This window comes from Geotrypetes seraphini, chromosome 4, assembly GCF_902459505.1.
Source record: "Geotrypetes seraphini chromosome 4, aGeoSer1.1, whole genome shotgun sequence".
NCBI lineage: Eukaryota > Metazoa > Chordata > Amphibia > Gymnophiona > Dermophiidae > Geotrypetes > Geotrypetes seraphini.
This window is the reverse complement of record NC_047087.1, coordinates 240,355,524-240,382,659: the sequence shown is the minus strand read 5'-3', so window position 1 is coordinate 240,382,659 and position 27,136 is coordinate 240,355,524. Positions and strand designations below refer to the sequence as shown.

The window sequence follows — 27,136 nt, the reverse complement described above, 5'->3', positions numbered from 1 at the left end:
CATCTGTGATATCAGCCATATTCTAAAACTGGGGTAGGGAACTCTGGTCCTCGAGAGCCGTATTCCAGTCGGGTTTTCAGGATTTCCCATGCATGAGATCTACTTGCATACACTGCTTCCAATGCATATTCATTGGGGGAATCCTGAAAACCCGACTGGAATATGGCTCTCAAGGACCGGAGTTCCCTACCTCTGTTCTATAAGATATGTGCACAAATGCCTTAGCAAATACATATAAGGGAGCATAGTTCAAGCCAATATTTATACCCATAGCTTATAGAATACTTTAAGTTACATGCTAAAGAGTTGCATCTATGTGCTAAAATTTATGTCAGCCATAGAACTAGCATAAGGAGGTGTGAGGGAGTAGATAATATAGCAGCTGGTATCCCTGAGAGCACTCCCTCACTGATGCTGAAATTAAGCCACTTTACAACAGGTGGCAATAACCTGCCATATCAGAAACTAAGGCCCGGATGTACTAAAATCATCGTTAAAATTCGGTGGGTCGCTGTGGGGCCGACAAGTTGACCAGTTTCAGAACGACGATCGATGTTCAAACGACTTCCCATGCAAATGAGATTCGCAGAGGTTTGCCATAATCCCACCCCATCAGTCATTGGTAAAGCGACTTTGACACATGTGCAGAGTCCGGCAGGGGAAGCCCCGAAGCAGCCTACTGCTGCTCAGCTGTTTGGGGCAGGCTTTTTTTCTTAATGGGCACAGATGTGTGTGTGTGTTACAAATGCACAATATCTGTCCCCATTAAAAATTAGTCATGTGGCCTCCTCCTCCGATGACTGCCCTCCCGTCCCATAAAGAGGCAGGAGGAATGCACACTCCCTCCTGCCTCAGAAACCCAGACCCCCTCTCATTCCTGACCTTCTCCCCGCAAGGATCATTGCAGGAGGGATACCCACTCTCTCCTGCCTTGGCCACCTGGACCCCACACACACACTACTGACCCCCCCCCCCCCCCATGGAGATCATGGCATCCACTCCCCACACTCCTGATACCCCCATAATGAGCGTCAGAAGGAAGGATGCCCACTCCTTTTTTGCCTCGGCCACCTGCCCCCCTCCATACCCCCTGCCACACCCCCATACCTTATATAGAAGAAGACAGCATGAGAGATGCCTGACCCTCGTGATACCTCTAGATCTAAGTTGATCTGGTCAACCACAGCTTTCTATTACACAGACTTGCTGACCTTGGTATTTCAGGTACAGTTTTTAATTGGTTCTCTTTGTCCATATCGGAACATACTTTTTCAGTTCTCCTTTTCACTATCCTGTGAGGTACCCAAGGCTCTCTTCAATATCTTTATTAACTCTATAACTAAGGCTATAATTTGTGGAACGATTTTACATGTGAAACCCACTCTAGATAAATATGAGTCATCTATTTATGATCCTAACAGGAATAGCCATTCAATTGATTACCAGTAATTGGAAACCCATGATAGAATAAATTATACTTTTTGGTGGGTGAATGTGTGCACTACGCATAGATATGAACGAATTACTGTAGAGTGTAAGGGTTTTAGTGAAGTTTTTAATAAAGATTGGAGCCCATTGACTAAATTTGTAAAAATATAATAATATATATTTATCATATCTTTTCTTTGGTTCATTTATTTTACACATCCAGGGGGGTGGAGGATTGGAAGGTGGGGAATAAATATTGATAGCGACATTTGGGTAACTTTATTCTTCATTTGTATTAGATATTACAATATATTCTGCTAGTATTATATGTAAAAAACCTGAAATTATTGAATGATATTTATATTACCTCTAAGGATTTTAGTGTAATGTATGTAATACGTACTGTTCTGTCATTTGTATGACACTGTTTTAGATTAAAAATCAATAAAGAATTAAAATATATATATATATCTTTATTAACTCTCTTGCTACCTTCATTCATGAGCATTCCTTCACATCCTACTTCTCCGCAGATGATATTCTATTACCGAATTTTCACGCATATAACGCGCATACGTGTATAACACGCATACGCGTATAGCGCGCGGGTCCAAACCATTTGTGTAAAAAAAAATTTATATAACACGCACACGTGTACACTCCGCATGCTGCTATAACCTCCTCCCGCCACTCCCGCTTACTCCCTCTTCTGGCATCCTCCCCCCTGCTCGCGTCACCCCCTCTCCCCCACGATCCTACAACCCCCCAGCACCGCAAAGACATCGGTCGCTTACCCGATTGGGCACCGGCACCAGCACCAATGCACAGGACGTGCCAGTGCCAGTGCCCGAAGATCCTCCCTCGTTGGGCTGGGCTGGGCTGGGCGGTGCGAGGGAGATCCTCCCTCTTCCCTGTGCCGGGCTGGACTGGGCTTTGAGCATTTGCGCATGCTCAAAGCCTTCTGGTCTCGCTCTCTCGCTCTATTAACCAAGTTGCTCGAGTCCATCATAGCCACCCAACTCGCATCATATTTAGAGAGATTCTCTACCCTCCTACCTTACCAATATGGATTTCGTCACAATTTCAGCACCAAATCTTTACTGACCTCCCTAATCTCAAAGGTCCAACTACTCCACTCTCAAAATAAGTTTGCCGTACTCCTTCAATTCGACCTTTCCGCTGCTTTTGACGTTGTTCACCATGACATCTTAGTCTACCAACTCTCCAAGATAGGCATCAACTCCACAGTCTTAGACTGGTTCTCAAAATTCTTACGTTCTCGCTCTTACACCGTCAACATGAATGGCGCCTCATCTCCCCCCTGGCACCCAACGTGTGGAGTCCCACCTATTCTGTTTAACATCTATATGTCCTCCCTTAAACTCCTCCATCTATCCCCCCTAGAAACAATTTACACTTATGCTGATGACATCCTAGTCCTCCTCGAGACCGACCCTGGCCTTACCAACCTCTTGGAGAACATATCCTCCTGTATATCGAACCTCCAGTCCTGGGCCCATACTGTCAAAATGAAACTGAACGAGTCCAAAACTAAACTACTCTGGCTCGGCCCTAAACTAGACCAACTTCCCACCTCCATCCTCCTTTCATCTGGCTTCACTCTGCAGCTGGAGTCCTCAAGCAGTGTTCTGGGCATCATCATCGACTCCACTCTGTCCTTCAATGATCACCTCAATTCCTTGGCAAAAAAATGCTTTTTCAGCCTTCACATGCTAAGGAAAGTAAGATCCTACTTCCATCAAAATCACTTTACCGTTCTCGTCCAATCTATCATCCTACTGCAACTCAATCATAAGAACATAAGAACATAAGCAGTGCCTCCGCCGGGTCAGACCATAGGTCCATCCTGCCCAGCAGTCCGCTCCCGCGGCGGCCCAAACAGGTCATGACCCGTCTGAATCACCAGAAGGGGCTCCCTTGCCACCTTGGTTCCTCATTGAAGTCATGTCTTCCTATCGAAGTCCTAACCCTCCGGTCTTGCACATGCACGACTTGGTTGGGTTTCTATACTTATTACCTGGTTAGCTTTCTATACTTGTGTTACATCCCAGCTCCTCCCTCAGTATCCCACGATCCCTTTATCCCTCAGGAATCCGTCCAATCCCTGTTTGAATCCCTGTACCGTACTCTGCCTGATCACTTCTTCCGGTAGCGCATTCCAAGTGTCCACGACCCTTTGGGTGAAAAAAAACTTCCATGCATTTGTTTTGAAACTATCTCCCTTCAGTTTCTCCGAATGCCCCCTCGTACTTGTTGTCCCCTTCAGTCTGAAGAATCTGTCCCTATCCACCCTCTCTATGCCCCTCATGATCTTGAAGGTCTCTATCATATCTCCCCTGAGCCTCCTCTTCTCCAGAGAGAAGAGTCCCAGCCTATCCAACCTCTCGGCGTATGGGCAGTGTTCCAGCCCTCTTACCATTTTCGTTGCTCTCCTTTGGACTCTCTCAAGTACCGCCATGTCCTTCGTGAGGTGTGGCGACCAATACTGAACGCAGTATTCCAGATGTGGACGCACCATCGCTCGATACAATGGCATGATGACTTCCCGCGTTCTGGTTGTTATGCCCCTCTTTATGATGCCCAGCATCCTGTTGGCTTTTTTCGAGGCTGCTGCGCACTGTGCAGATGGCTTCAGTGATGCATCCACCAGCACACCCAAGTCTCTCTCAAGTCTGCTGTCTCCCAACAATACCCCCCCCCCAATTTGTAGTTGAACAACGGGTTATTTTTCCCTATATGCATGACCTTGCATTTTTCCACGTTAAAGCGCATTTGCCATTTGTTTGCCAGTCTTCCAGCTTGTCCAGGTCCCTTTGTAGGTCCTCACACTCCTCCCTGGTCCTAACTCTGCCGCACAGTTTGGTATCGTCTGCAAATTTTATAACCTTGCACTTTGCCTCCTTTTCCAGGTCATTGATAAATATGTTAAAGAGTAACGGCCCCAGCACCGATCCCTGTGGCACACCGCTTGTGACTCCCCGCCAGTCAGAATATTGACCCTTTACTCCGACCCTCTGCAGTCTACCCGACAACCAGTGCTTGATCCATCTGTGCACATCCCCTCCCACCCCGTGGCTCCACAGCTTCCTAAGCAGCCTTTCATGTGGCACCCCTCCCACCCCGTGGCTCCACAGCTTCCTAAGCAGCCTTTCATGTGGCACCTTATCGAAAGCCTTTTGAAAATCGAGGTAAATGATGTCTATGGGTTCCCCATTGTCCACCCAACTGCTTATTCCCTCAAAGAAGTACAGAAGGTTCGTTAGGCACGACCTTCCCTTACAGAATCCGTGCTGGCTTGTTCTCAGTAGGCCATTCCTCTCGATGTGCTCACAAATGCCGTCCTTGATCATAGCTTCCACCATCTTCCCTATAATTGATCGCTTGTTCTTGCAGCCTTTCCTGAAACTGGGGACGTACATTCTCTGTGCTTCCTGCAGGGTGTCCCTGAATAGGGTCCAGGCGCTTCCCACAGTCTCCATCCTAAAGATGTTTCTGAGCTTCCTCCCCACCATTTCCCTCATAGCAACATAGTTCCCTTTCTTGAAGTTGAGCGCAGTTGTTGCGGTCCTCCTTACTATGGGTGTCCCCCTTTCTAATGTGAATCTGATCGCATTGTGATCACTGTTGCCTAGTGGTCCTCCCACTTCTACCCCTCTTGCAGGCCCCCCTAATCCATTTAGGATGAGGTCAAGAGTAGCACCCCCTCGCGTCAGTTCTTTGACTAGTTGCTCCATGAAGCAGTCCTTCACAGCTTCTACAAATCCTGTTTCCCTAGTGCAGTTGGAGTGACCCGTACTCCAGTCTATTCCCGGGTAGTTGAAGTCCCCCATCACTGTTATACTTCCAGGCCTGCATTCCTGTCTCAGTTCCGCTTCCAAGTCGTGTCCGACTCCTTCTGGCGTACCAGGTGGTCGATAGTACAGCCCCAGTTTTATGCCCGCACCCTTGTTTCCAGGTAGTTTGACCCATAGCGATTCCAGCCCCTCTGCCTTCGTTGCCATATCCATCCCGACCGAGTGGATAGAGTCTTTTATATATAGTGCTATGCCTCCTCCCTTCTTGTGGGTCCTGTCCCTCCTGTAGAGCTTGTACCCCGGCAGCGCCACATCCCATTGATTTTCCTCTGTCCACCAGTTTTCTGCAATTCCAATTATATCCAGGTCCTCCCCCCTGGCCACGACTTCTAGTTCACCCATCTTGGCCATGAGGCTTCTTGCATTTGCGTATAAACACCGCAGGTCCCGTAGGTCCCGTCGTTTTTCTTCCACCTCTGCATTTACCTGGGCCACCTTGCCCTTGGATTTCGGGCAGTTTTCCCGTTCCCTGTGCTTCTGCTTTCCCCTCAGACTTTACCCTCTTAGCTTTCAGCTTCCCCATATTCCCGCCATCCAACTTCCCCGCTTTTCCTCTGGGTTTTCTAGCCCTACCGGCCCCCTCCTGGGCTATCATCCCTTGAGCCTCTGTTTGATCCCCCTCGCCTTGTGGTACCTCTATATTGCCCTCAGCTTTCGCCCTCGTGCCACCCAGTCCCCCTGTGTCTCCATGCCACTTAGTCTTCTCCCAGCAAGCTCCCTTTACCTAATGTTTCCCTCGCTGTCTGATTATAAGATCTTCCGGTCCCTCTGCTTCCTCCCTGCAGTCAGCCCATTCAGCATCTGTTCTGGATACTGTTGTCCGAAGCGTCAACATCAGATCAGCTGTCGGCTTTCCCCCTCTCTTCAGTTTAAAGCCCTCTCGATCTCCTTCCTCACATTGGCTGCCAGTAGTCTAGTTCCCGCTGTGCTCAGGTGCAGGCCGTCCCGCCGGTAGAGCTTGCTCTTTCCCCAAAAGGACGTCCAGTTCCTCACAAAGTGGAAGCCCTCCTCCTGGCACCATCTCCTCAACCATGCATTCACAGCCTGGAGGTCTGCCTGCCTCTTTGCATCTGCTCTCGGTACATAAGAACATAAGAACATAAGAACTGCCTTCTCCGGATCAGACCTTCGGTCCATCAAGTCCGGCGATCCGCACACGCGGAGGCCCTGCCAGGTGTACACCTGGCGTAATTTATAGTCCATCAAATCCTTATATGCCTCTCTTAAGGAGATATGCATCTAGTTTGCTCTTGAAGCCTAGGATGGTCGATTCTGTCATAATCTCCTCTGGGAGAGCATTCCAGGTGTCAACCACTCTCTGAGTAAAGCAGAACTTCCTGACATTAGTCCTGAACCTGTCCCCCCTCAGCTTCATTACATGTCCTCTAGTCCGTGTCAAATTGGACAATGTAAATAATCTTCTCTGCTCTATTTTGTCGATTCCTTTCAGTATTTTGAAGGTCTCGATCATATCCCCACGCAGTCTCCTTTTCTCAAGGGAGAACAATCCTAGTGTTATAAGTCTGTCCTCGTATTCCAGTTTCTCCATACCCTTCACCAGTTTTGTTGCTCGTCTCTGCACCCTCTCCAGCAGCTTTATATCCTTCTTTAGGTAGGGGGACCAATGTTGGACACAGTATTCCAAGTGTGGTCTGACCATTGCCCTATAAAGCGGCATTATAACTTTCTCTGATCTACTCGAGATTCCTTTCTTTATCATGCCCAACATTCTATTTGCCTTCTTTGCCGCTGCCGCGCATTGTGCCGACGGCTTCAGGGTCCTATCTATCAGTACACCCAGGTCCTTTTCTTGTTCACTCTTCCCCAGAGTTGCACCTGACATTGTATACTCGTATTCCTTATTTTTATTGCCTAAATGCATTACCTTGCATTTCTCCACATTGAACTTCATCTGCCATTTCTCCGCCCATGTTTCTAACCGACACAAGTCGCTCTGGAGTTTCTCTCGATCCTCCTGCGATCTGATTGCCCGGCATAGTTTTGTATCGTCTGCAAACTTGATGATCTCACTGGATGTTCCTTCCTCCAGGTCATTGATATAAATATTAAAAAGGATCGGCCCAAGTACCGAGCCCTGGGGTACACCACTAGTCACTTTCTCCCAGTCGGAGAACTTCCCATTTATGCCCACTCTCTGCTTTCGGTTTTCCAGCCATTTGCCTATCCATCTTTGTATATCCCCCTCTATGCCATGACTTTGTAGTTTCCTGAGAAGTCTTTCGTGTGGAACTTTGTCGAACGCTTTCTGGAAGTCCAAGTATATTATGTCCACCGGCTTCCCACTATCAATTTGCTCGTTCACGGTCTCGAAAAATTGGAGTAAATTACAGGCAGGATCTCCGAGAATGCTATCCTCCGTGTGCTCCGCTTCAGCTTTCGTCCCAGGACCTTGAAATGGTCAGTCAGTGTGGCCATGCTGAAGTTCCTCCGGCTCACATCATTCATTCCGACATGGATTATTACCGCAGTCTCCTCTGTCTCTGCTCCGTCCAGGATCCTTTCGATCCTATCAGTGATGTCTCATGTCTTGGCCCCTGGGAGACAAGTCACTAGCCGGTCCTCCCTTCCTCCAGCTACGTGACTGTCTACCTCTCTCAAGATCGAGTCTCCCACCACAATAGCAGACTTCCCTTTCCTCAGCAACCTCCTCTGCCTCAGGTCCGTGTCCTCGGTGTAGTGTGGTGTCTCTCCCTCGGGGTCCTGGTGAGTCGCGGTCTCCTCCTCTTGCGTGGTTCCTCCGCTAGGTCCTTCCCCGGTGTCGCCTTGTGGATCCTGGGTCTCGTCTGCCGACATCCGTCTGTGCAGCTGCTGGTCCCGTTCCTCTGCCTTCCTATAGGCCTCCTCGATGAATCTCTCGAGGTCCCTCACCTGGTCCACAATGGGGCCTGCTCCGTCTGTGGTCTGGGTTGACCAGCTCGTCTCCTCTGTGGTGCGCAGTCCCTCCAGTCCCTCCAGTTCCTGGACCTTGACCCTCAATCTGCCGACCTCCATCCTCAGGCTTTCCAGTTCCTGACACCGACTGAATATGTACTCCCACCTTCACAAAGGGAGGTAGTCGTACATATTGCACTCTGTGCAGTATACCGGAAAGTACTTCTGGGATCCTGGGTCTTCCATCGCTCTCGTAAAGTGCTGGTGTGCTCCTGTGGTTTATTCTAAGAAGTTAGATATTGCTGCTGGGCTGCCTGGGCTCCTGGCTCCTTCTCAAGGCTTGCCTTCGCCGCGTGCCGAATGGCTGCGCGCCGTTGGCTCGCCCCCTTTTATGGGCGAGATCGGCTGTGACGAAGCCTTACCATGAAAAACCTTCGTAAACTCCAGCGGATCCAGAATGCCGCGGCCAAGCTCATCTTCGCAAAAAGTAAATTCGACCATGTATCACCGCTCCTGTCCAAGCTTCACTGGCTCCCGATTATTGCCAGGATCCACTTCAAATGCGCCTGTCTAACTTTCAAAATCCTTCACGGCATCCTTCCTCCCTTCATCCCACTCTCTTGGAACTCCTTAAATCTTAATACCACCAGACCCACTCACAAACTTAAATTATCCTTTCCTTCATTAAAAGGCATTTCCCGTGCAGGAAAACTAGGGACCTCCCTCCCCTTCAGATTCACTGAGCTCTGGAACAACCTTACCTCCCCCCTCCGGATCCTGAGCTCCCTCCAACTCTTCCGCAAACATCTGAAAACCTGGCTTTTTTCAAAAATGTAACATTTACCCCTCCTTGGCCTTCTATGCCCCACAAATATCCCTCTCACTATTCCCTCTAACCTCCTTGGAGTTTCCTTTCTCTCTCAACTCTTGTAAACCGTGCCGAGCTCTACGATTGTGGAGATGATGCGGTATATAAACCTAAGGTTTAGTTTAGTTTAGTTTACTTCACAGAAATGCATAACTAATCACACATTTTGATTTGACTTCTTGAAAGGAAATAAAAACAAAACTATGATTTCTTTTTCAAAGCTCGAATTATTCTATTAGTAAAAACTGACAGTTAGTTAAAATTTATAACTACCACTTCACCAGCCTCTGTGTAAAATCAGATATTTTATCAAGTATGCTGGAAGCACCATGTAAAGTTTTCCTCAAGAATCATCAAATAAGGCTAAAACACAAGAGAAAATATCCAGCTGGATATACAGGAGTAATACTTAAGCATCTCAAGCGCTCACGGCTAAAGGCCCGATGTATATCACAAGCCAATAACCAAGAAGTGAGCTATCATTGGTCCTGTATATTCTCCTATTTTCTCATTTTCTTCTATTTCAAACTGTATCCAATTGTAGCACATTGTTTAGCACAGAATCATACTTTCGGTGAGCTAAAATGTATGATCTTAGATCACATACCAGCATCAATAAGAGGGGGAGATAGAGGAAAAAAGCTGTTGCAATCTGAACAGAGGTGGATTGATCGTCTGCACAGTTTGCAACCGCTAGGCTTGAATATAACCATTAACTGGCAAGCCTTTTTTTGACAATAGTTGTTATTTTTGAGCTAATTTTGCCAGGAGATTTAACTGGGACGTCTTATACAGTAGTTTTGCAATAAATAGATTTGCCTTTTCTATTTTTAAACATTCTTATGTACAGCGCTCTAGTCCCCTTGATAGGGCTCAGATGCTGCTTTAGTTCCGCGGTGTGCTCTTTTGCGAGTTTAGAGGTTGAGATAGCTGGCTTCTTACCTGTCTCTATTGATTCAGGTGCAGTGAGATAGATCGTCACCGGATATGACGACAGGCGTCTGTAACTTTCTCGGGCGAGTTTTTTAACAAATAAAAACAAGGAGATAGATACGATGTAGCATGATATTCTGAGAGTGTGTTATTCTTCATGTAATGGGTGACGTTTGGCTATATAGTTAAACCCCTTATGCCTCTTGCTAGTATACAGGCTTAATTTTGGATTTTTGGAGTTCGGTATTAGATTGTTAAATTTCCGGATGTGACGTCAGACGCCGTCGGACTAGTATTTAATCCCGTGAGTTTGGGTTAAGTTTGATAGACGATGACGACGGCTAAAGGGGCTGACTTATCGGGCCGTGATACTAGACTGTCTCTCTACGGTTTAAATCTAAACTTTATAAACTATTGGCATAAACAGGTATGTTTGAAGAGAATTCTAATTTGATTCTTGGGGGCTTGTAATATAAGAATTTCCCGGTATTATTGAGAGTAGTAAGTAGTTGAAAAATTAAGAACCTCCTGGTATTATTGAAAGCTGTAAGGAGTTGAAACATAAATCACCTCCTGATATTCTTGAAAATAGCTGAAATTATAATTATAAATAATAAAAATAATAAATGATATTGCATTTGATAGCCTCTTTTTAGAAGCTTTTTAAGAATTACTAGATACTTAATGTGTGTTTCCGATAGCTCCGTCATTAAGCGTTCAGTAACGCGAGTAGGAATGTAAGATCTCATGCTATTTATTTAGTATAAAAAATATATAAGATTTATATTTAAGTCCTATTTTGTTTTATTTGTAGTTTGAATACTGGTGCCGTTCCTGACGAAGCTCCTTATTGTGAGCGAAACGGAGATCGTCCGTCGTCATGTCATGAAGCTAAGTACTTCATAATTCATAATTTCTGAATGGAAAAATTAGTACATCATAATATCTAGAAATAAATATGCAAATCTGCAAATAAGCAAATAAGATGGGCTCAATACAGAACTAAGTTTTAAATTTAATACAGTTTAGGAAAAAATAAATTGGACACAGTTTGAAATAGAAGAAAATGAGAAAATAGGAGAATATACAGGACCAATGATAGCTCACTTCTTGGTTATTGGCTTGTGATATACATCGGGCCTTTAGCCGTGAGCGCTTGAGATCCTTAAGTATTACTCCTGTATATCCAGCTGGATATTTTCTCTTGTGTTTTAGCCTTATTTGATGATTGTTTAGTGTGTTTCACAGAAAACTTGAAGGTTATTGAAGTTTTCCTCAAGAACAGGGGTCTCAAAGTCCCTCCTCGAGGGCCGGAATCCAGTCGGGTTTTCAGGATTTCCCTAATGAATTGCATGAGATCTATGTGCATGCACTGCTTTCAATGCATGAGATCTATGTGCATGCACTGCTTTCAATGCATATTCATTGAGGAAATCCTAAAACCCGACTGGATTGCGGCCCTCAATGAAGGACTTTGAGATCCCTGCTCAAGAAGTTGTTTTCTCATAACATTTTTGTTGAAAAGCTATTGGAATGCTAGATCAATTTCATTATTTCATCTCTACCATAAGCACTCCATATAGTCAAACCTTAGAAACACTAAGTTACTTCTAAAATATTGACTATTTTGAAGGTCACCTCTGTTGAATTGAAAGTGAACGGCAAACAAATTACTGTAAAGGTTATCATTTCATAACATCTAGGACTATATCTCAAGAAGTTTCTCTCATTTTTGACAGTGTCCAAGTCTGAAGAATGTGCCTTTGGCACAGAGTTTCCAACTCTGGTTTTGACATTCAGTTCATTACTACAAGGTAATAAGTGATGCACACAGATACATTTGGAACATTAAGGGGAGAAATTCTACAAACGGCACTTTAACTTAGGTGCTAGCAAATGCCTTACCAGTGCCTAAAAAAAGGCACTGGAATCTCACCTCTGCAGGCGCCTGCCAGTGCCTAATTCCACTATAGGTGTGGCTAATGCTGGAAGTAACGTTAGGTGTCATAAAGCACCTACATAAACATGATTCACGACAAAGATAGGTGCCAGAAATATAGGCCTGGAAAATCCTTTATTTCCAGCACCCATCTTTCCCAGAAATTCACTATATGGTGCCATCGCGTGATTGGCACGCGATCGGCAGCTGGTTTGTAGGCAGCCACCGATATCGGTGCCATGTAGAGAATCCAGGCCTAAGGAAATAAAAAGCAATGTTTGATTCTTTATCACCAATAACTCTTCATGAAGTCTATAGCTGAGGTCAGAGCATAAGAAGTTCATTTTCAAGAAAAATACAAGCTTTAATGTCCTGGCAGTAGCTGGAAACATTCCACTAACTTCTGCATTGAAGAAACAGCGCCAAAGAAAAGGGTGTGGCTCAGAAACTGGCTGATCGCGTCAGAGGGAACATGCTCCGAGGTAGAGAGCAGCCTGCGAGGTTCGATACAGCTGGCCGGCGATCCTCAGCAGGCTGCTTTGAAGAGGAGCAGCAGCAGCGGCAGCAGTTGGTGAGTGAGGGTGGGAAGAGGGAGTCACCAGTGTGTTCCCTGCCTCCGTGTTCAAAAATTTAATTCGGCATGGAGGGACACATCATGCTGTCAGGGAACACGCCGTCCTAAGTACACATGCGTGCTTAGGGTTTTATTATTGAGGATAGTGTGGAGGTGTTTCTTCATGTGAGTGGCATCTGAGTGCAGCATGGGCAGAGCTTATACTTTCACATGTAGCTTACATGTAATATACTGTATAATATACAATATAATATACAATATAAAGGGAAGTATGTGACCTTACAACTGCCTCCCTTACCTATTAAAAACCTCCACTCCAAAATTACGAATTTACCTCATGCAATGGGTTCAAACGCTGCTCATAGAGGGCCAATTCCCACAGGAGCTCAGTGAGATTATCATTACCCCAATCATGAAAGATCATAGACCCGATAGCCTCAATACCAATATATGTTAAACTAATGGAAGGCCCAATTAACACAATACCTCACAAGCTACCTAGAAGACCACAGCCTACTTCACCCCTCACAATCTGGGTTCATGACCAACTACAGCACGGAGACACTATTAGGGTCTCTCCTGGTTACAGCCTGACAGAACCTAAGCAAAGGCAAGAAGATGCTGGTCATACAACTTAATCTCTCCATAGTATTTGACCTGATAGATCATACCATCCTACTACAAATACTGGAATCTACAGGAATCACAGGCAGGGTACACAAATGATTCCAAGGATTCCTGCAATCTAAAACCTACAGAATTAAGACAAACGGAGAAAAGTCAGAACCCTGGTCTAACCCATGCGGCGTATCCCAAGGGTCACCAGAATCTCCAATGCTTTTCAACCTCTATGTCACCTCCCTCGGTACCAGCTTGGACAAACTAGGTATGGCATCATACAGCTATGCAGATGACATCACCATACTATTTCCTCTCGACCAACGAACTCCCACCACAACAGAAAAAATTAGAAGCAGTTGAAAAATGGACAAAAGATCACAAACTAAAGCTGAATAAGGACAAAACAAAATTCCTACTGCTCGAAAAGGACAAAACTTCAACCATAACTAATAAAGAAATAAACTCCATCTTTTTAATAATTTCCTCTTGAATTTTTTTTTTCCTTTTTTTGGATCACAAAGATTGTGGACTATATAATTAATTATTATTTCCTAAATGTTATATTACTGTTACCACATAAGTGTGGAAATTTAATTTCCAAATCTGTATTCAAGTAATATTTGCTTGTCTTTAATTTTGAAAACTGAAAATAAAGAAATTTTTTTAAAAAGAAATAAACTCTATCAGATGCCCCTTGCAACCCACCCTAAATCTTCTTGGGTTGATGATAGATGCTGCACCATGCAACTGCAAATCAACAAGAATGTCCAGAAATCCTTTGCAGTCATGCGTAACTTATGACAAATTTGAAAATTCTTCGATAGGGAGCAATTCTGACTCCTGATCCAGTCCCTAGTCCTGCGACTTCTAGACTACTGCAACATCCTTTACCTACCATGCCCCATAGGCATGATAAAACAATTAGAGACCATATAAAACATGGCCCTCAGACTGATCTATTCACTAAGCAAATATGGTCACATCACCACCGCATACCTAGATATACACTGGCTCCCAATGAAAGCATGAATATTATTCAAATTTTACTGTCTATTATTCAAAGTCCTTCCTACCTGGACAATCGCCTTATCCAGAACAACTCAGCCAAGCCAAGAACATAAGAATTGCCACTGCTGGGTCAGACCAGTGGTCCATCCTGCCCAGCAGTCCGCTCACATGGCGGTCCCCAGGTCAAAGACCAGTGCTCTAAATGTGTCCAGCCTCACCTGCATATGTTCCAGTTTAGCAGGAACTTGTCCAGATTAGTCTTGAAACTCTGGAGGGTGTTTTCCCCTACAACAGACTTCAGAAGAGCGTTCCAGCTCTCCACCACTCTCTGGGTGAAGAAGAACTTCCTTACGTTTGTACAGAATCTATCCCCTTTCAACTCAGTCTCCATTTACTCACCCCCAATCAAAGGTACACAGCGCAAGATGTAAGATGGTCTACTAGCAACTCAGGCAGCATAACTAGGCCATCACCTCTACTGGTTACTAATATCAACACCACCCCGGGCACCTCCTACCCTCGCTACACCACTGTGTGCTGACAATTGTGCCCTGGCTCAAGAAAGTTTGAGAGACACTGCCCTAGAGCAGGGGTAGGCAATTCCGGTCCTCGAGAGCTGGAGCCAGGTCAGGTTTTCAGGATATCCACAATAAATATGCATGAGATAGATTTGCATCTCAAGGAGGCAGTGCATGCAAATTCATCTCATACATATTCATTGTGGATATCCTGAATTGCCTATCCCTGCCCTAGAGGAAAGGAGGGACAGGGGAGATATGATTCAGACGTTCAAATACTTGAAAGGTATGTTTTGGGGTTTGTTTGTTTGTTGCATTGTATTGTGCTAATCATGGAATGGGGCAGAGAATGGGTAGAAAGTTAAAACAATAGAGAATGGATAGGGATTTTGCCTTACGTTTAATATCAAGATATTTAACGCAGCAAATAATGTGGCACAGTTGATACTACTTAAATATACAGTGTTAACTGTGACACATTATCTTCAATGCAAACATAATGCAGTAGCAGTACAAAAAATGTCTCTGTTAACCATATAGAAAGATCCTGAGAATGCCCCTGAACAGCTAGCGCAAAGGCTTTGTACTGTAGCTACTGAAGGGTAATTATGGTAATTACCATCTGGGATTTGCACATCCTTACTGCACTTTAACAAATCTAAGTCTATTTAGTAATGCACATTATCAGTGATTTTGACAAATAAGAAATGTCTACCTTAATTTATTATTTTCGTAAATTAGGCATCCAGCACTACTTGAATATGCAGAAATAGACAAGTTATCTTTCTGTGTTCTATCCCCAAGTTCCAAATCATTTTTTCTTTTCTTAATTTTAAGAGCATCTAGACTCGAGTATGAAGTAGCTTGTGCCAGAGTTTCATATTCTGTAGTTTTTCAAAAAAAAAGATCGCTACAGTTCTTATTGCTTACAAAACTCCAGACCTGAAATCCAAGATCATAGATAAAATCGTACATCACAAAACAATCATCTGCCTCATTCTTATTAGATTTAGGGCTCCTTTTACGAAGCCGCGTTAGCAGCTGTATCGCACGCACCTTTTTAGCGCACGCTAACCCCCGCGCTAGCCGAAAAACTACCGCCTGCTCAAGAGGAGACGGTAGCAGCTAGCGCAGCCAGCAAATTAGCACACGCTATTACACGCGTTAAACCGCTAAAGCGGCTTCGTAATAGGAGCCCTTAGTTATGGCTTTTTGTAATGAACTGTATAGTTTTCCTTTACAACAATATGCTCAAAGAACTTACTTGCATTACGAACGTCAAGAAGAGCTGCAGAAATTTCTTCTTTAAACATGGATGCATCTTTGGCAATTTTCTCACCCTTATCCAGTAAATTCCAGGTGGCTTCTTCAACAGATTGTAGAAGAATCGGAGCCTTTTTAGAACACCCTTTTTTCTTGCTGGAAGGATTTTTGGGACAGTTCACCAGCGTGGTGACCTTTAAAAGAGAATTGTACATTATTTTATTTAATTTTTCTATGATGTTTTCCAAGTTTTATTTAAAATTTAATATACTGCTTAAAAATATTTGTTTAAGCAGTGCACAAAGTCATAACTATTAAAATCAAGGGGAACACATTGTACAATGAGACTTAAAAGATGTTAGGGAAACAAAAGGATTAGGGGAGAAATACAATTTGTAATAGGAGAGAGACATAAAAAGGTCAACACAGGAGGAAGGGGATATGTTCATCCTTCTTCTTGAAGTCTAACGTTGCAAGGTTTTACAACAATTAATACTTATTCTTTGTGACAAAACTGTCTAGAAACAGCATTTTGCAGTTGTTTGCCTATCGGCATGTAATGAATTACAGGTTAGCTACATTTTTTTACAATATATTTTCTTCCTGAGGGAATGTCATAAACTTTTTTGGTTCTGGCACATTAAATGGAGCAAATATTTTTCATGGCACATTAAAACTGAAATTATAAAATTGCAAACCCAACAAAAAATGAAATTTGAGAGTTATTTATTTAAAGTTCTTTAAGCTATGTATGAATAATCATAACAACTGTGAAACTAAAGTAGATAGAACAGAATTGCTGCTACTCAATGTGACGGATGTGCTTGTTTTTGAGTGCAAATTACGGTAACTCAAAACGCAACTCAATAGTCGACAAACATTTCATCATCCATCATCTGCAGTCGTTCTCTTGTTTCGATTTATTTTCTGTCAGAGCTGAAAATCCAACTTCGCAAAGATGAGATCCAAACAGTAACAAAGCCTTGCTGGCTCTGTTGCTCTAGTTAGGATAACTACTACATATAAAATAAAACTAAAATTACTTGCCGTTAGTTTTCAAGGACCACTCATGTCATAGAAACATGACAGCAGATAAAGAATTATGCTTGTCTGGGTGATTGTATCCTTACATACACAGACGCTGATAACATTGACAGACTCTCGTATACGCAATATACATGTCATCTATTCTAATGTATGCTTATGAAGGGAATTTTTTAAAATAAAGCAAAATTTTAGGATCTGATCTCTCAGATTATGGACTGTTCATGGAGCTGGTGAATAGATTAGTCATCCACAAAGGAGGTGGCAAAAAAATGACTGAAATACAGGGTATCCTTTAGGCCAGGTGCAGAAACAACTGTAGGTCTCATGGTGGTTTTACCCACATATAGGCCTAATGATAACTTATAGAGTAAAGATGGCAACTGCAGGTAGACACTGGCCTAAGTGGATGGGCAGAGTGGAGTTTCTCTTCTACCCTCTGAATTCAATCCTTGCAGAGATGCTGGGCTTCAAAAGAAAAATGGAGAGAGAGAGAAAGAGTGCAGAAATGCTGATCTACAAGGGGGCGTGGAGAGAGATTATGGATATGTTAGGGTATAAGGGAAGACAGGAAGCTGCTGCACTACAGGGGAAAGAAAAGCAGGGGAGATGGACATTAGGGGTGGAAGGAAGGGATGAGGCAATGGAGAGACAAGGAAGATGCTGAGCATAGTGGAACCATGTGGGAGAATCAATGGGCAACTGCCAAGCAAATGAGTGAGAGGAGTGTGTTGACTACAGAGGGTATAAATATGGTAATGGGGAGTAGGTGAGAGACAGGTAATGTGGCTTACAGGGGCAGAGATCATGGAGGAGAGCAATGAAGTGGTTTACTTTCTGTGAGTAAAATAGAAATCTGTGCCTCAGAGGGAGGGTGATAACAAATTCATAAGTTCTAGAGGTCCCTAGAAATGATTAATAAATTCAAAGGTTACATCATGAGTTGGGGATGAAATTAGGGAGGTTTCAATGAGACTTAAAAGAATGGACCACATGCAGTAGCATTCAGCCTGTAAGAGTAATGATCCCATAACCCTTGCAGGAAGCTCTTTTGTTCTGAGCAGCAGAGCTCATATGAGCTTAATATAAGCAGGCTAAAACAAACTGTTGGGCAGAACAGTTAAGGTAAAATTTGAATCCCTGCAGAGTGTCTAAAAGATTCTCTAGGGCTATGCTTAGAATTCAAACAAGTTCTTGAAGTGTAACAGTCTTTGATCTTTAGAACTTGGAGATTTTCTTTTCTTTAACCAAAGGCTACTAGAGGAAGCCTAGAATTGTCAATGTGTCATTTATTGTGTTGCACTGACCACTTTGGTTTTCACCATATAGATTGTGTGTTTATTTTACTCAGGCCTGGAGGTAGTAAGCACCTGTGTGCTCTGGTGATTTTTACTTTCATTTATAGAAAAACCTCTAGGTAAATGGTTCCTATTACCTTCATTCTTTTTTTTTTTTTTTTTTTTTTTAAATCTTTATTTTCATTTTATAGTATTGACATAATATTAGTCAAAACAAGAAAATAATACAAGTCAGTTCAAAGATTAAAATGAGACAATAGGTAATAATGAACATTTACAATTGAAATAAAGGAATCAAGGCAAAATTTTTCCCTTTCTCATACGGCATAACATTAAACACAAAATAAATGGTTTGTATCGTTAGACCTCAATCCATGGGGGAGAAAGCTTTAAAATTGCTGAAATCTTAATCAAATAGTACAAAGAAAAATGAAAATGGTAGCGGGAGAGAACATAGCCAAAAACCTTATACTTGAGCAGGTTGAGACTGAACTTCTCTCAAGAATTTAAGTTTGCTCTTTAGCAGAAATAAATTTTGTCAACTCCTGAGGTTCAAAGAAAATAAATGTGTTCCCTTGATAGGTCATTACACATTTACAGGGGAATCTGAGTACAAACGTCGCACCTAACTGCAGAACCCTTGGTCTCAAAATAAGAAATTGTTTTCTTCTCTTTTGGGTCATTCGTGACACGTCTGGATACATTCTCACTATTTTAGTCATAAATGGAACATCTTTAAACTTGAAAAACAATTTAAGCATCCATTCCCTGTCAGCATCTATAGCAAATTGTACAAATAGCGTAGCAGTTGCCGGTATCTCTTCACCTGACCTCTCCAGGAAATTTGTCAAATCCAAACTATCAGCAGACAAATTCTGCTGGTTTGGTTTTTGAACAGATACTCTGATTGGTAAATAATAAATTTTAGTGAGAGGCGGATAGGAGGTTTCGGAAACTTTCAAAACTTCTTTCAAATATTTTTTAAATGTATCCTGCGCTGAAATAAGTGGTAATTTTGGGAAGTTAATAATCCAAAGATTACTTCTTCTAGTCATATTTTCCAACATTTCCACCTTAAAGTTAAGGTTTCCACTGTCTTTTACCCAGACCGAAGCCTGGGACTCCACTGTTTTTAATCTAGTTTCATGTCCATCCACTTTATTTTCAACGCTGGATATCCTATTTTTCATTTCAAATTTTCAGACACAACAGAGGTATAACGTGTAGTAAGTTGCTGCATTTGAGTTCCCAAAGAGATTTGCAAACTAGATATTGCTTCCCAAATTGTCTCCATATTGAAAACCTTGGGCCTCTGCATTGGTGTCAGTTCAGCACCCAGAACCTCTGGTGAAAAAGTACCTGGAACTTCAGCAGGTGATGAAGTTAATGTCAGGAAATCCTGAGGAAGTTTCTGTCCCAGCTCCTCCGAATGCACAGATAATAGTGGCTTCACTCCTCCTCCTACTGAGCCGACTTCCGAACTCAGCATGCCTGGAGAGCAAACACCCTGGTGCATTTCCTCCACCGTCGACTGGCCAAACGCCCCCGAGCAACTCGGAGGACTTGGAGGACTTTGATCTTCAGTCAATCGGACAAACGCCCCCGGTCGACTCGGAGGACTCCGCTTTTCCGGGGTCAGAGATGTTGCCTCGAGGGAGAGCTGCGACGCTTCAGCCAGCGTGTCTCTCCCAGCCGAGAAAGCCTCCGGCTGTGTTGGCGTCCCTCGCTGAAGGAAGGCGTCCATCGGGCCCGTTGCTGCTGGTAAGGATTCGTCATGGAAAATCCGAAGCTTGGATTTTCGTTTCACCATTTCTCCACTTTAGAAAAAGAAACAGCAGCCAGGGAACATCATTGGCGTCTAGCTCCAGACTCCCGCAGCCATCTTTCTCCATTACCTTCATTCTTACAGTGGCCTCTAGTGGTTAGATGACATATTGTTTCTTAACTTTTACTTAATCGTTGCCTGTGACCTCTAGTAGTCAGATTGTGACATCTTGTTTTTATTGTGTTAGAGTGAAATTGACAACTATTTTTCTTAATGTCTTCTTTATATTCTGTAAAAAAAAAGTAAATAAAACTCTAGTGCTGCCAGAACTCAACTGGAAAGAAGTGAGAACTGTGAAGAATAGGAAAGGGAAGCAGATACCAGCTGCAGAAAAGTGATACTACCAAGACAACCAGGGACAAATATGGCTATAGAAAGAAGGAATAGTTAGTAAATATGGATATTTCACCCGACTCCTTCCCAAAACTAGCTTCATGACTAGGGCTAATAGACATTGGGAAAACTGGGAGGACTGTCCAGGTGGCCAGAAGGATTTCCAAAACTTAACATTTTGCCTGGGTTTTTGAAGTCCCCAAGCTTGGGGCCGTGTCTGGCGAGCCTCTGAGCATGCGTCAACGAGATGACATCCATGCTTGCGCAGAGACCCACCAGATGCGGCCCAAAACTCAGGGAGGTTCATGTGGCGGCAGAGCTGAGACAGAACGGGGTAGGAGGAGATCTGGCAACCCTATATATGACTGTGAAAAGCAAATGCATAAATTTGAACTCAATTATCAATCAGATTCCATGTTGTAAGGACTAGTTAGTTACTGCATCCACCAGGGATTGAATAAGTGTAGAGATATGGTGCTCAAACAATTGGACTCATCATATGCTTAGTTGTAGGGTTCCTGAAGGATCTGTATTATCACCATTACAGTACTCCCCCAAAATTTGCGGGGGTATGTTCCAGGAACAACCGTGAATTTTGAAAAAGCGTGAATGTGGTTTAGGAGCTGATCGAAGGAAGGAGAGGGCAGCTGGGGCACCGGCAGGTGCTGAGAAACATTCTCAGTATTTTCCAACCTCTTCCTGGTACTAAAGTCAGGCTACACCAATCAGGAGCTGCTTTGACATGCCAGATAGCGTGTCAAAGTAGCTCCTGATTGGTATAGCCTGACTTTAGTACCAGGAAGAGGTGGTCAGAAAATACCGCAAATTACTGAGTCTGCGATTTGCAAACCACAAAGTTGTGAGGGTTTATTGTATTGTCTAATTTGTTCCTTATCCTATTGGCATTTTTCATACAATCTTGTAGTAATAAGATTCTTATTTTTTTTTTTTGTAAATAATTGTTATTAGCAAATACAACACAGATTATACAGAAATCCAACAGTACAAGGACACAAGGTCCAAAAATAGGGAAATAATCAAACAGTAAAATGAGCTGGCAATCACAGAAAAGAAAATGGAACGGACCAGCTCTGTACCCTCCAGTCGCAATCTGCAAATTTTTTCAGATAAAGAACATGATCAACCCCCCCAGTCACACCACAAGTGCACAAACTCCAGACACTCCGTACAAACCACAACAAACACTGCACATACACACCCTCCCACACACACCAACACACACCCCTCACATTGAACTGCACCGAAGGCCCCTAAGCAGGAAGAAAGAGAAAAAGAAAAAAGAAAGAGAGAAGAAAGAGAAAAACTGTGGAATCAAGAGAGATTATCCAGCTGTGCCACCGAATCCCCGGGACACAGCAACAAGGCCGCCTTTCTCCAGCCCCCCTGCACCGAGGAGAGGAGCGTGGGAGCCCTGCTCCGCCCCCCTCCCGACCCAGCAGGAGAGCCGATCTTTAAAAACAGCCACACCGGAGGAGCCTGATTTTTTCTCCGACCCCCTCTGCACCGAGGAGAGGAGCGTGAGAGCTCTGCTTCGCCCCCCTCCCGACCCAGCAGGAGAGACGATCTTTAAAAACAGCCACACCAGAGGAGCCTGACTTTTTCTCCGGCCCCCTCTGCACCGAGGAGAGGAGCGTGGGAGCCCTGCTCCGCCCCCCTCCCGACCCAGCAGGAGAGCCGATCTTTAAAAACAGCCACACCAGAGGAGCCTGACTTTTTCTCCGGCCCCCTCTGCACCGAGGAGAGGAGCGTGAGAGCCCTGCTCCGCCCCCCTCCCGACCCAGCAGGAGAGCCGATCTTTAAAAACAGCCACACCGGAGGAGCCTGACTTTTTCTCCGGCCCCCTCTGCACCGAGGAGAGGAGCATGAGACCCCTGCTTCGCCCCCCTCCCAACCCAGCAGGAGAGCCGATCTTTAAAAACAGCCACACCGGAGGAGCCTGACTTTTTCTCCGGCCCCCTCTGCACCGAGGATAGGAGCGTGGGAGCCCTGCTCCACCCCCCTCCCGACAAGTACTGTTTTGATCCCTCTCCCAAATTTCACCCAGCTTTCCACTATAACCCACCTCTCCCCCCTGACCTCTTCTTCCTAAACTAGATAATCCCCCCCTCCCTCTGGAGCCCTGAGCCATGGCTTTGCTAAACTCCCATCAATGCACACTGTTGCTCCTACTCTCTTGTCTGCACCAGAATCTGTACAGCCAACCCATTATACCCAGCTCCAATCCCAATTCACTACACCGCACACTGCGCGGCCATGACCAAATCCCCACCATTACATTACATTACAGATTTCTATTCCGCCATTACCTTTCGGTTCAAAGCGGATTACAAAAAGAGTTATGGAAGAAGGGTTACAACGTTAGATCAGAGAAGGTTTCCAAGAGAGAGAAAAGTAGGATCTGGGGTTAGGGAGGGGATGGTAAGAGGGGGGTTAAGCTTTATCATGGTATTAAGCTTTAAGGGATTTCTTGAAGAGTATAGTTTTTATTTCCTTTCTGAACATCTTGTAGTCTGGGGTTGTTGTCAATAGGTTGGAGACATACACACCCTATAAACCATATGACTACCCAGAGGTAGGTCCACTCCCAATCCCAACTCCTCCGTCCCCCCACACTTCTTCCAAGCCCCGCACTATAAAACAACGATCACTAGAAAAACTAGCCTACTCTCACTACTTTCCAAACGAACTCACCACCCACCAGAACCTAAGAGGTTTCTACCTAAACATAAGATCGAAGAGAAACAAATCCACCCTGATCAAAGATTGGCTGAATGAAACCAACCCGGACTTCTTTCTACTCACAGAAACCTGGCTACTATCAGACAATGACATCATCATCAAAGACTGCCTTCCCCCAGGCTTCAAGATTCTAACGCTAGCCAGAACCTGGGGAAGGGGAGGATGATTAGCAAGAATCTTCAGAGACCACCTAAACTGCACTGTTCGTAACTCTGAATCGTCGCCCAACTTAGAGATATTATCAATATCGCTCACCTCAAAATCCCTAACAGCCTCTCTAACAACTATTCTGTTTTATGTCCCACCAAAAAACTGGAACCTAGCCAAGGAGGACTTCGCGGAATTTTTAATAACCAACTCATTAGCAAGCCCATACAACTTACTATGTGGAGATATCAACATTCACCTAGAACAATCAGACCAACCAGAAATATCAGATTTCTGGTTACTTATCTCCCAATTAGGCTACTTCATACCACCTCTAACCAAAACCCATCAAAAAGGTCATCAGTTAGACCTGGTGACTTTCTCCTCCAAAGAACCAACCAACCCCAAATTCTACTGGAAAGAAGATAACTGGTCAGACTCCCTATGGTCTGACCATAAACTATGTGACTTCACTATTGACTGCCAGCAAAAAACTAACAAAAACAATAAAACAAGAAATAATAAAACTCACACTTCCAGAGGGAAGATTGACCCGACAGAATTCTGGTCCCACTATGAGAATATCACAAAACAGAACACAGAATCAGATCAATTCATGCCCTCCTGGACTGAAGACAGCATTAACATTCTAAACAAAATTGCCCCCTTAAAAACCCGCAGAATTAGAGCCACAAATCTAGAGGGATGGTTTGATTCTGAGCTACTTCTGCTAAAGAGGGAACTAAGAAAGTCAGAAAGATTATGGACTAAATCTGGAACTCAGGAACACAGGGTTATGTGGAGATCAAAAGTAAAAATCTACAAAAACCTCACCAAGGAAAAACGAAAAAATTTCTACGCCCAAAAATAGGAAACGTTACAACTAACAGTAGAAACCTTTTCAATCTGGTCAATGACCTCTACAACCTCGAGACACTCACTGACACCCAGGAGGAACCCACTTTAACAGCTATCACCCTGGCAGACTTCTTCAATTCCAAGATACAAAAATTAAGATCGTCAATAACTGCCCCTGCCAATCCCCACAGGCACTTTCCAATTCTCCATGACACAAACATATCCAACTCTGACCTAGGGTCCAGAACTGACCTAAGTTGGAACCATTTCAAAATCATAGACTGGCAATCCTTTAACAAACACTACAACAAATATATTAACTCCTACTGCAAACTGGACACCTGCCCCCCAAATGTCATGAAAACTGCCCCTATCCACTTCAAAGCCAACATGTTGACATGGGTCAATGCTTTACTATCCGCAGGAAATTTCCCAGCAGAGCAAGGCCACATCCTGATAATTCCAATCATAAAAAACTCAAAAGAACCTCCCAACATCCCGTCTAATTATAGACCTATCGCCAGCATCCCGCTAGTCACCAAAATAACAGAAGGGGCGGTAAATGCAGAACTCACCGCGTATCTAGACAAATTCAACATCTTACACGGCAACCAATCGGGCTTTCACTCTGGCCATAGCACCGAAACCATCATAGCCTCTCTACTTGACCACCTGCACTCACTCTTCAGCCAGGGTTCCAGCGCCCTGATCTTGCAACTTGACCTAAGCAGTGCTTTCGACCTAGTTGACCACACTATTCTCCTAGACTGCCTTGCACACATCGGCATCTCCGGCCAGGTTCTCAACTGGTTCCACGGGTTCCTTAGAAATAGATCTTACAGGCAGTGGCGTACCTAGGGTATGTGGCACCCGGGGCCCATCATTTTTTGACACCCCCCCCCCCCCCCATGTAAAAATTTTTTTTTTTTTTTTTGCAATAACCATGAAATGGAATAAATGGTCAGAATAGAAACAGGCAGTGAAAATTTTCTTTTATTGAACCTCATATATGTAACCATTATTCCAAACATAACAAAACATAAATTATGTCTAAATTGTCATGACATTAGAAGTACATATGGAGTAGTTGCAGGCAGTGGCGTACTTAGGGTATGTGACACCCAGGGCCCATCATTTTTTGACACCCCCCCCATCTATATGAAAAATATGATTTTTAGTACCAATCTACATATCGCACCACAAGAGTGTACCTAGGAAAAGGCTGCATCTTAAACACTGCAGTGAGCACTAGAACACCAACACATACATTGTAAAACTAAACAAGCCAGATCCCGCACAGTCAATTGGTCCTGTAGTCAATGCCAACTGAAAACTATGTCTTTTTCATACACACAGAACAGAGATACACCCTCGCCCAAAATGGAATAATCACAAACTAAAAATAGAAATATGTAGACAAAAGTTAAACTGATCCGCCAAGAAACCAGACCCTGGATACAATGCAACACCACAAAAAACAGTAACACATGTCCTCTAATACAGTGCAAAATATAAAGACAGTAGATGTAAATTTGAAAAAACTGATACATAACAATCACCACTTTATAAATTAACAAATAAAAATAAAACAAATAATGAGATATAAAAAAATACAATTTTATTGGACTAATCCCCGTAAGCTCGGTCCCCATCCCCGCAAACCACCTGATTCCATCCACACAAGCCTTGAATTGTTTATATTAAAGTATAAAAAGAAACAATATTCTGTACAATTGTCAATTTATAAATCAGCGTCTTCTCCCCACTCTCTTCCCCATTTCCCTTCAGCATCCTCAGCCCACTCTCTCTCCACTTTCCTTCAGCGCACGCACATAAAAACAAGCAAGTAATTTTATATCATTTTCATTCTATTCATTCATAGAAATTAAAGTCTAGATAATGCCAGTCACATAACAAAACATGATTTTACAAAAATAATTCCCTGCAGTCAAGCCTGCAAGGATTATTAGATGTCTTTCAGCAGTTCCCCTCCCTCCCTCCCCCTTACCTTTGTGGCCAAGTCAAAATGATCTACCAACAATAAAATTTTAAAAACACAAAGCACGCTGTACGCAGAGAAAATGTTAATTATCATTTATATTCCGCGGGTTTTCAAAGAGGTCAAGGCAGATGACTTTATGCAATGTCACCTCAGTAACAACTATACAAAAATAGACAAATATTCCCCCTCCCTTTTTACTAAACTGCGATAGCGGTTTTTAGCGTAGGGAGCTGCGCTGAATGCCCCACGCTGCTCTCGACGCTCATAGGCTCCCTGCGCTAAAAAACTCTATTGCGGTTTAGTAAAAGGGGGCCATAGTGCAAAATATAGACAGCAGATATAAATTTTCAAAACGGACACATTTTGATCACTAAGTTGAAAATAAAATCATTTTTCCTACTTTTTTGTCTGGTGATTTCATGAGTCTCTGGTCCTTCTTCTGATCCTTCTTCTTTCTCTCTCCCCCTGGCTCCCCTCTTTATTTCTGCCTTTCTTTCTCTCTCCTCCTGGCCCCCCTCTTTCTTTCTGCCTTTCTTTCTCTCCCCCTTGACCCCCTCTTTATTTCTGCCTTTCTTTCTCTCCCCTTGGTCCCCCTCTTTCTTTCTGCCTTTCTTTCTCTCTCCCCCTGGCCCTCCTCTTTCTTTCTGCCTTTCTTTCTCTCCCCCTTGACCCCCTCTTTATTTCTGCCTTTCTTTCTCTCCCCTTGGTCCCCCTCTTTTTTTCTGCCTTTCTTTCTCTCCCCTTGGTCCCCCTCTTTCTTTCTGCCTTTCTTTCTCTCTCCCCCTGGCCCCCCCTCTTTATTTTTTCCTTTCTTTCTCTCTCCCCCTAGCCTGCACAAAGCCATCGTGCCGATTTCTCCACTTCCACGATTCTTTCCCTACCCTCACCCCCAAGCCAGCAGCCGATTTCTCCCTGCTCCTTCCCCGATGTCCTGAACTTCATCGGGCAGC

At 43.8% G+C, this 27,136-nt stretch overlaps 1 protein-coding gene across 5 annotated transcripts in view; it reads right to left on the bottom strand.

Moving 5' to 3' along the window:
- The window catches only part of CTNNA3 (catenin alpha 3), a 1,751,094-nt gene that overhangs the window by 1,709,339 nt on the left and 14,619 nt on the right, over positions 1-27,136 (bottom strand). For all 5 annotated transcript variants that reach the window (XM_033940460.1, XM_033940462.1, XM_033940461.1 and 2 more), the window contains exon 3: positions 15,921-16,113. In XM_033940460.1, coding sequence (XP_033796351.1) covers positions 15,921-16,113 — 193 coding nt within the window. The remainder of the gene's footprint in view (positions 1-15,920; positions 16,114-27,136) is intronic.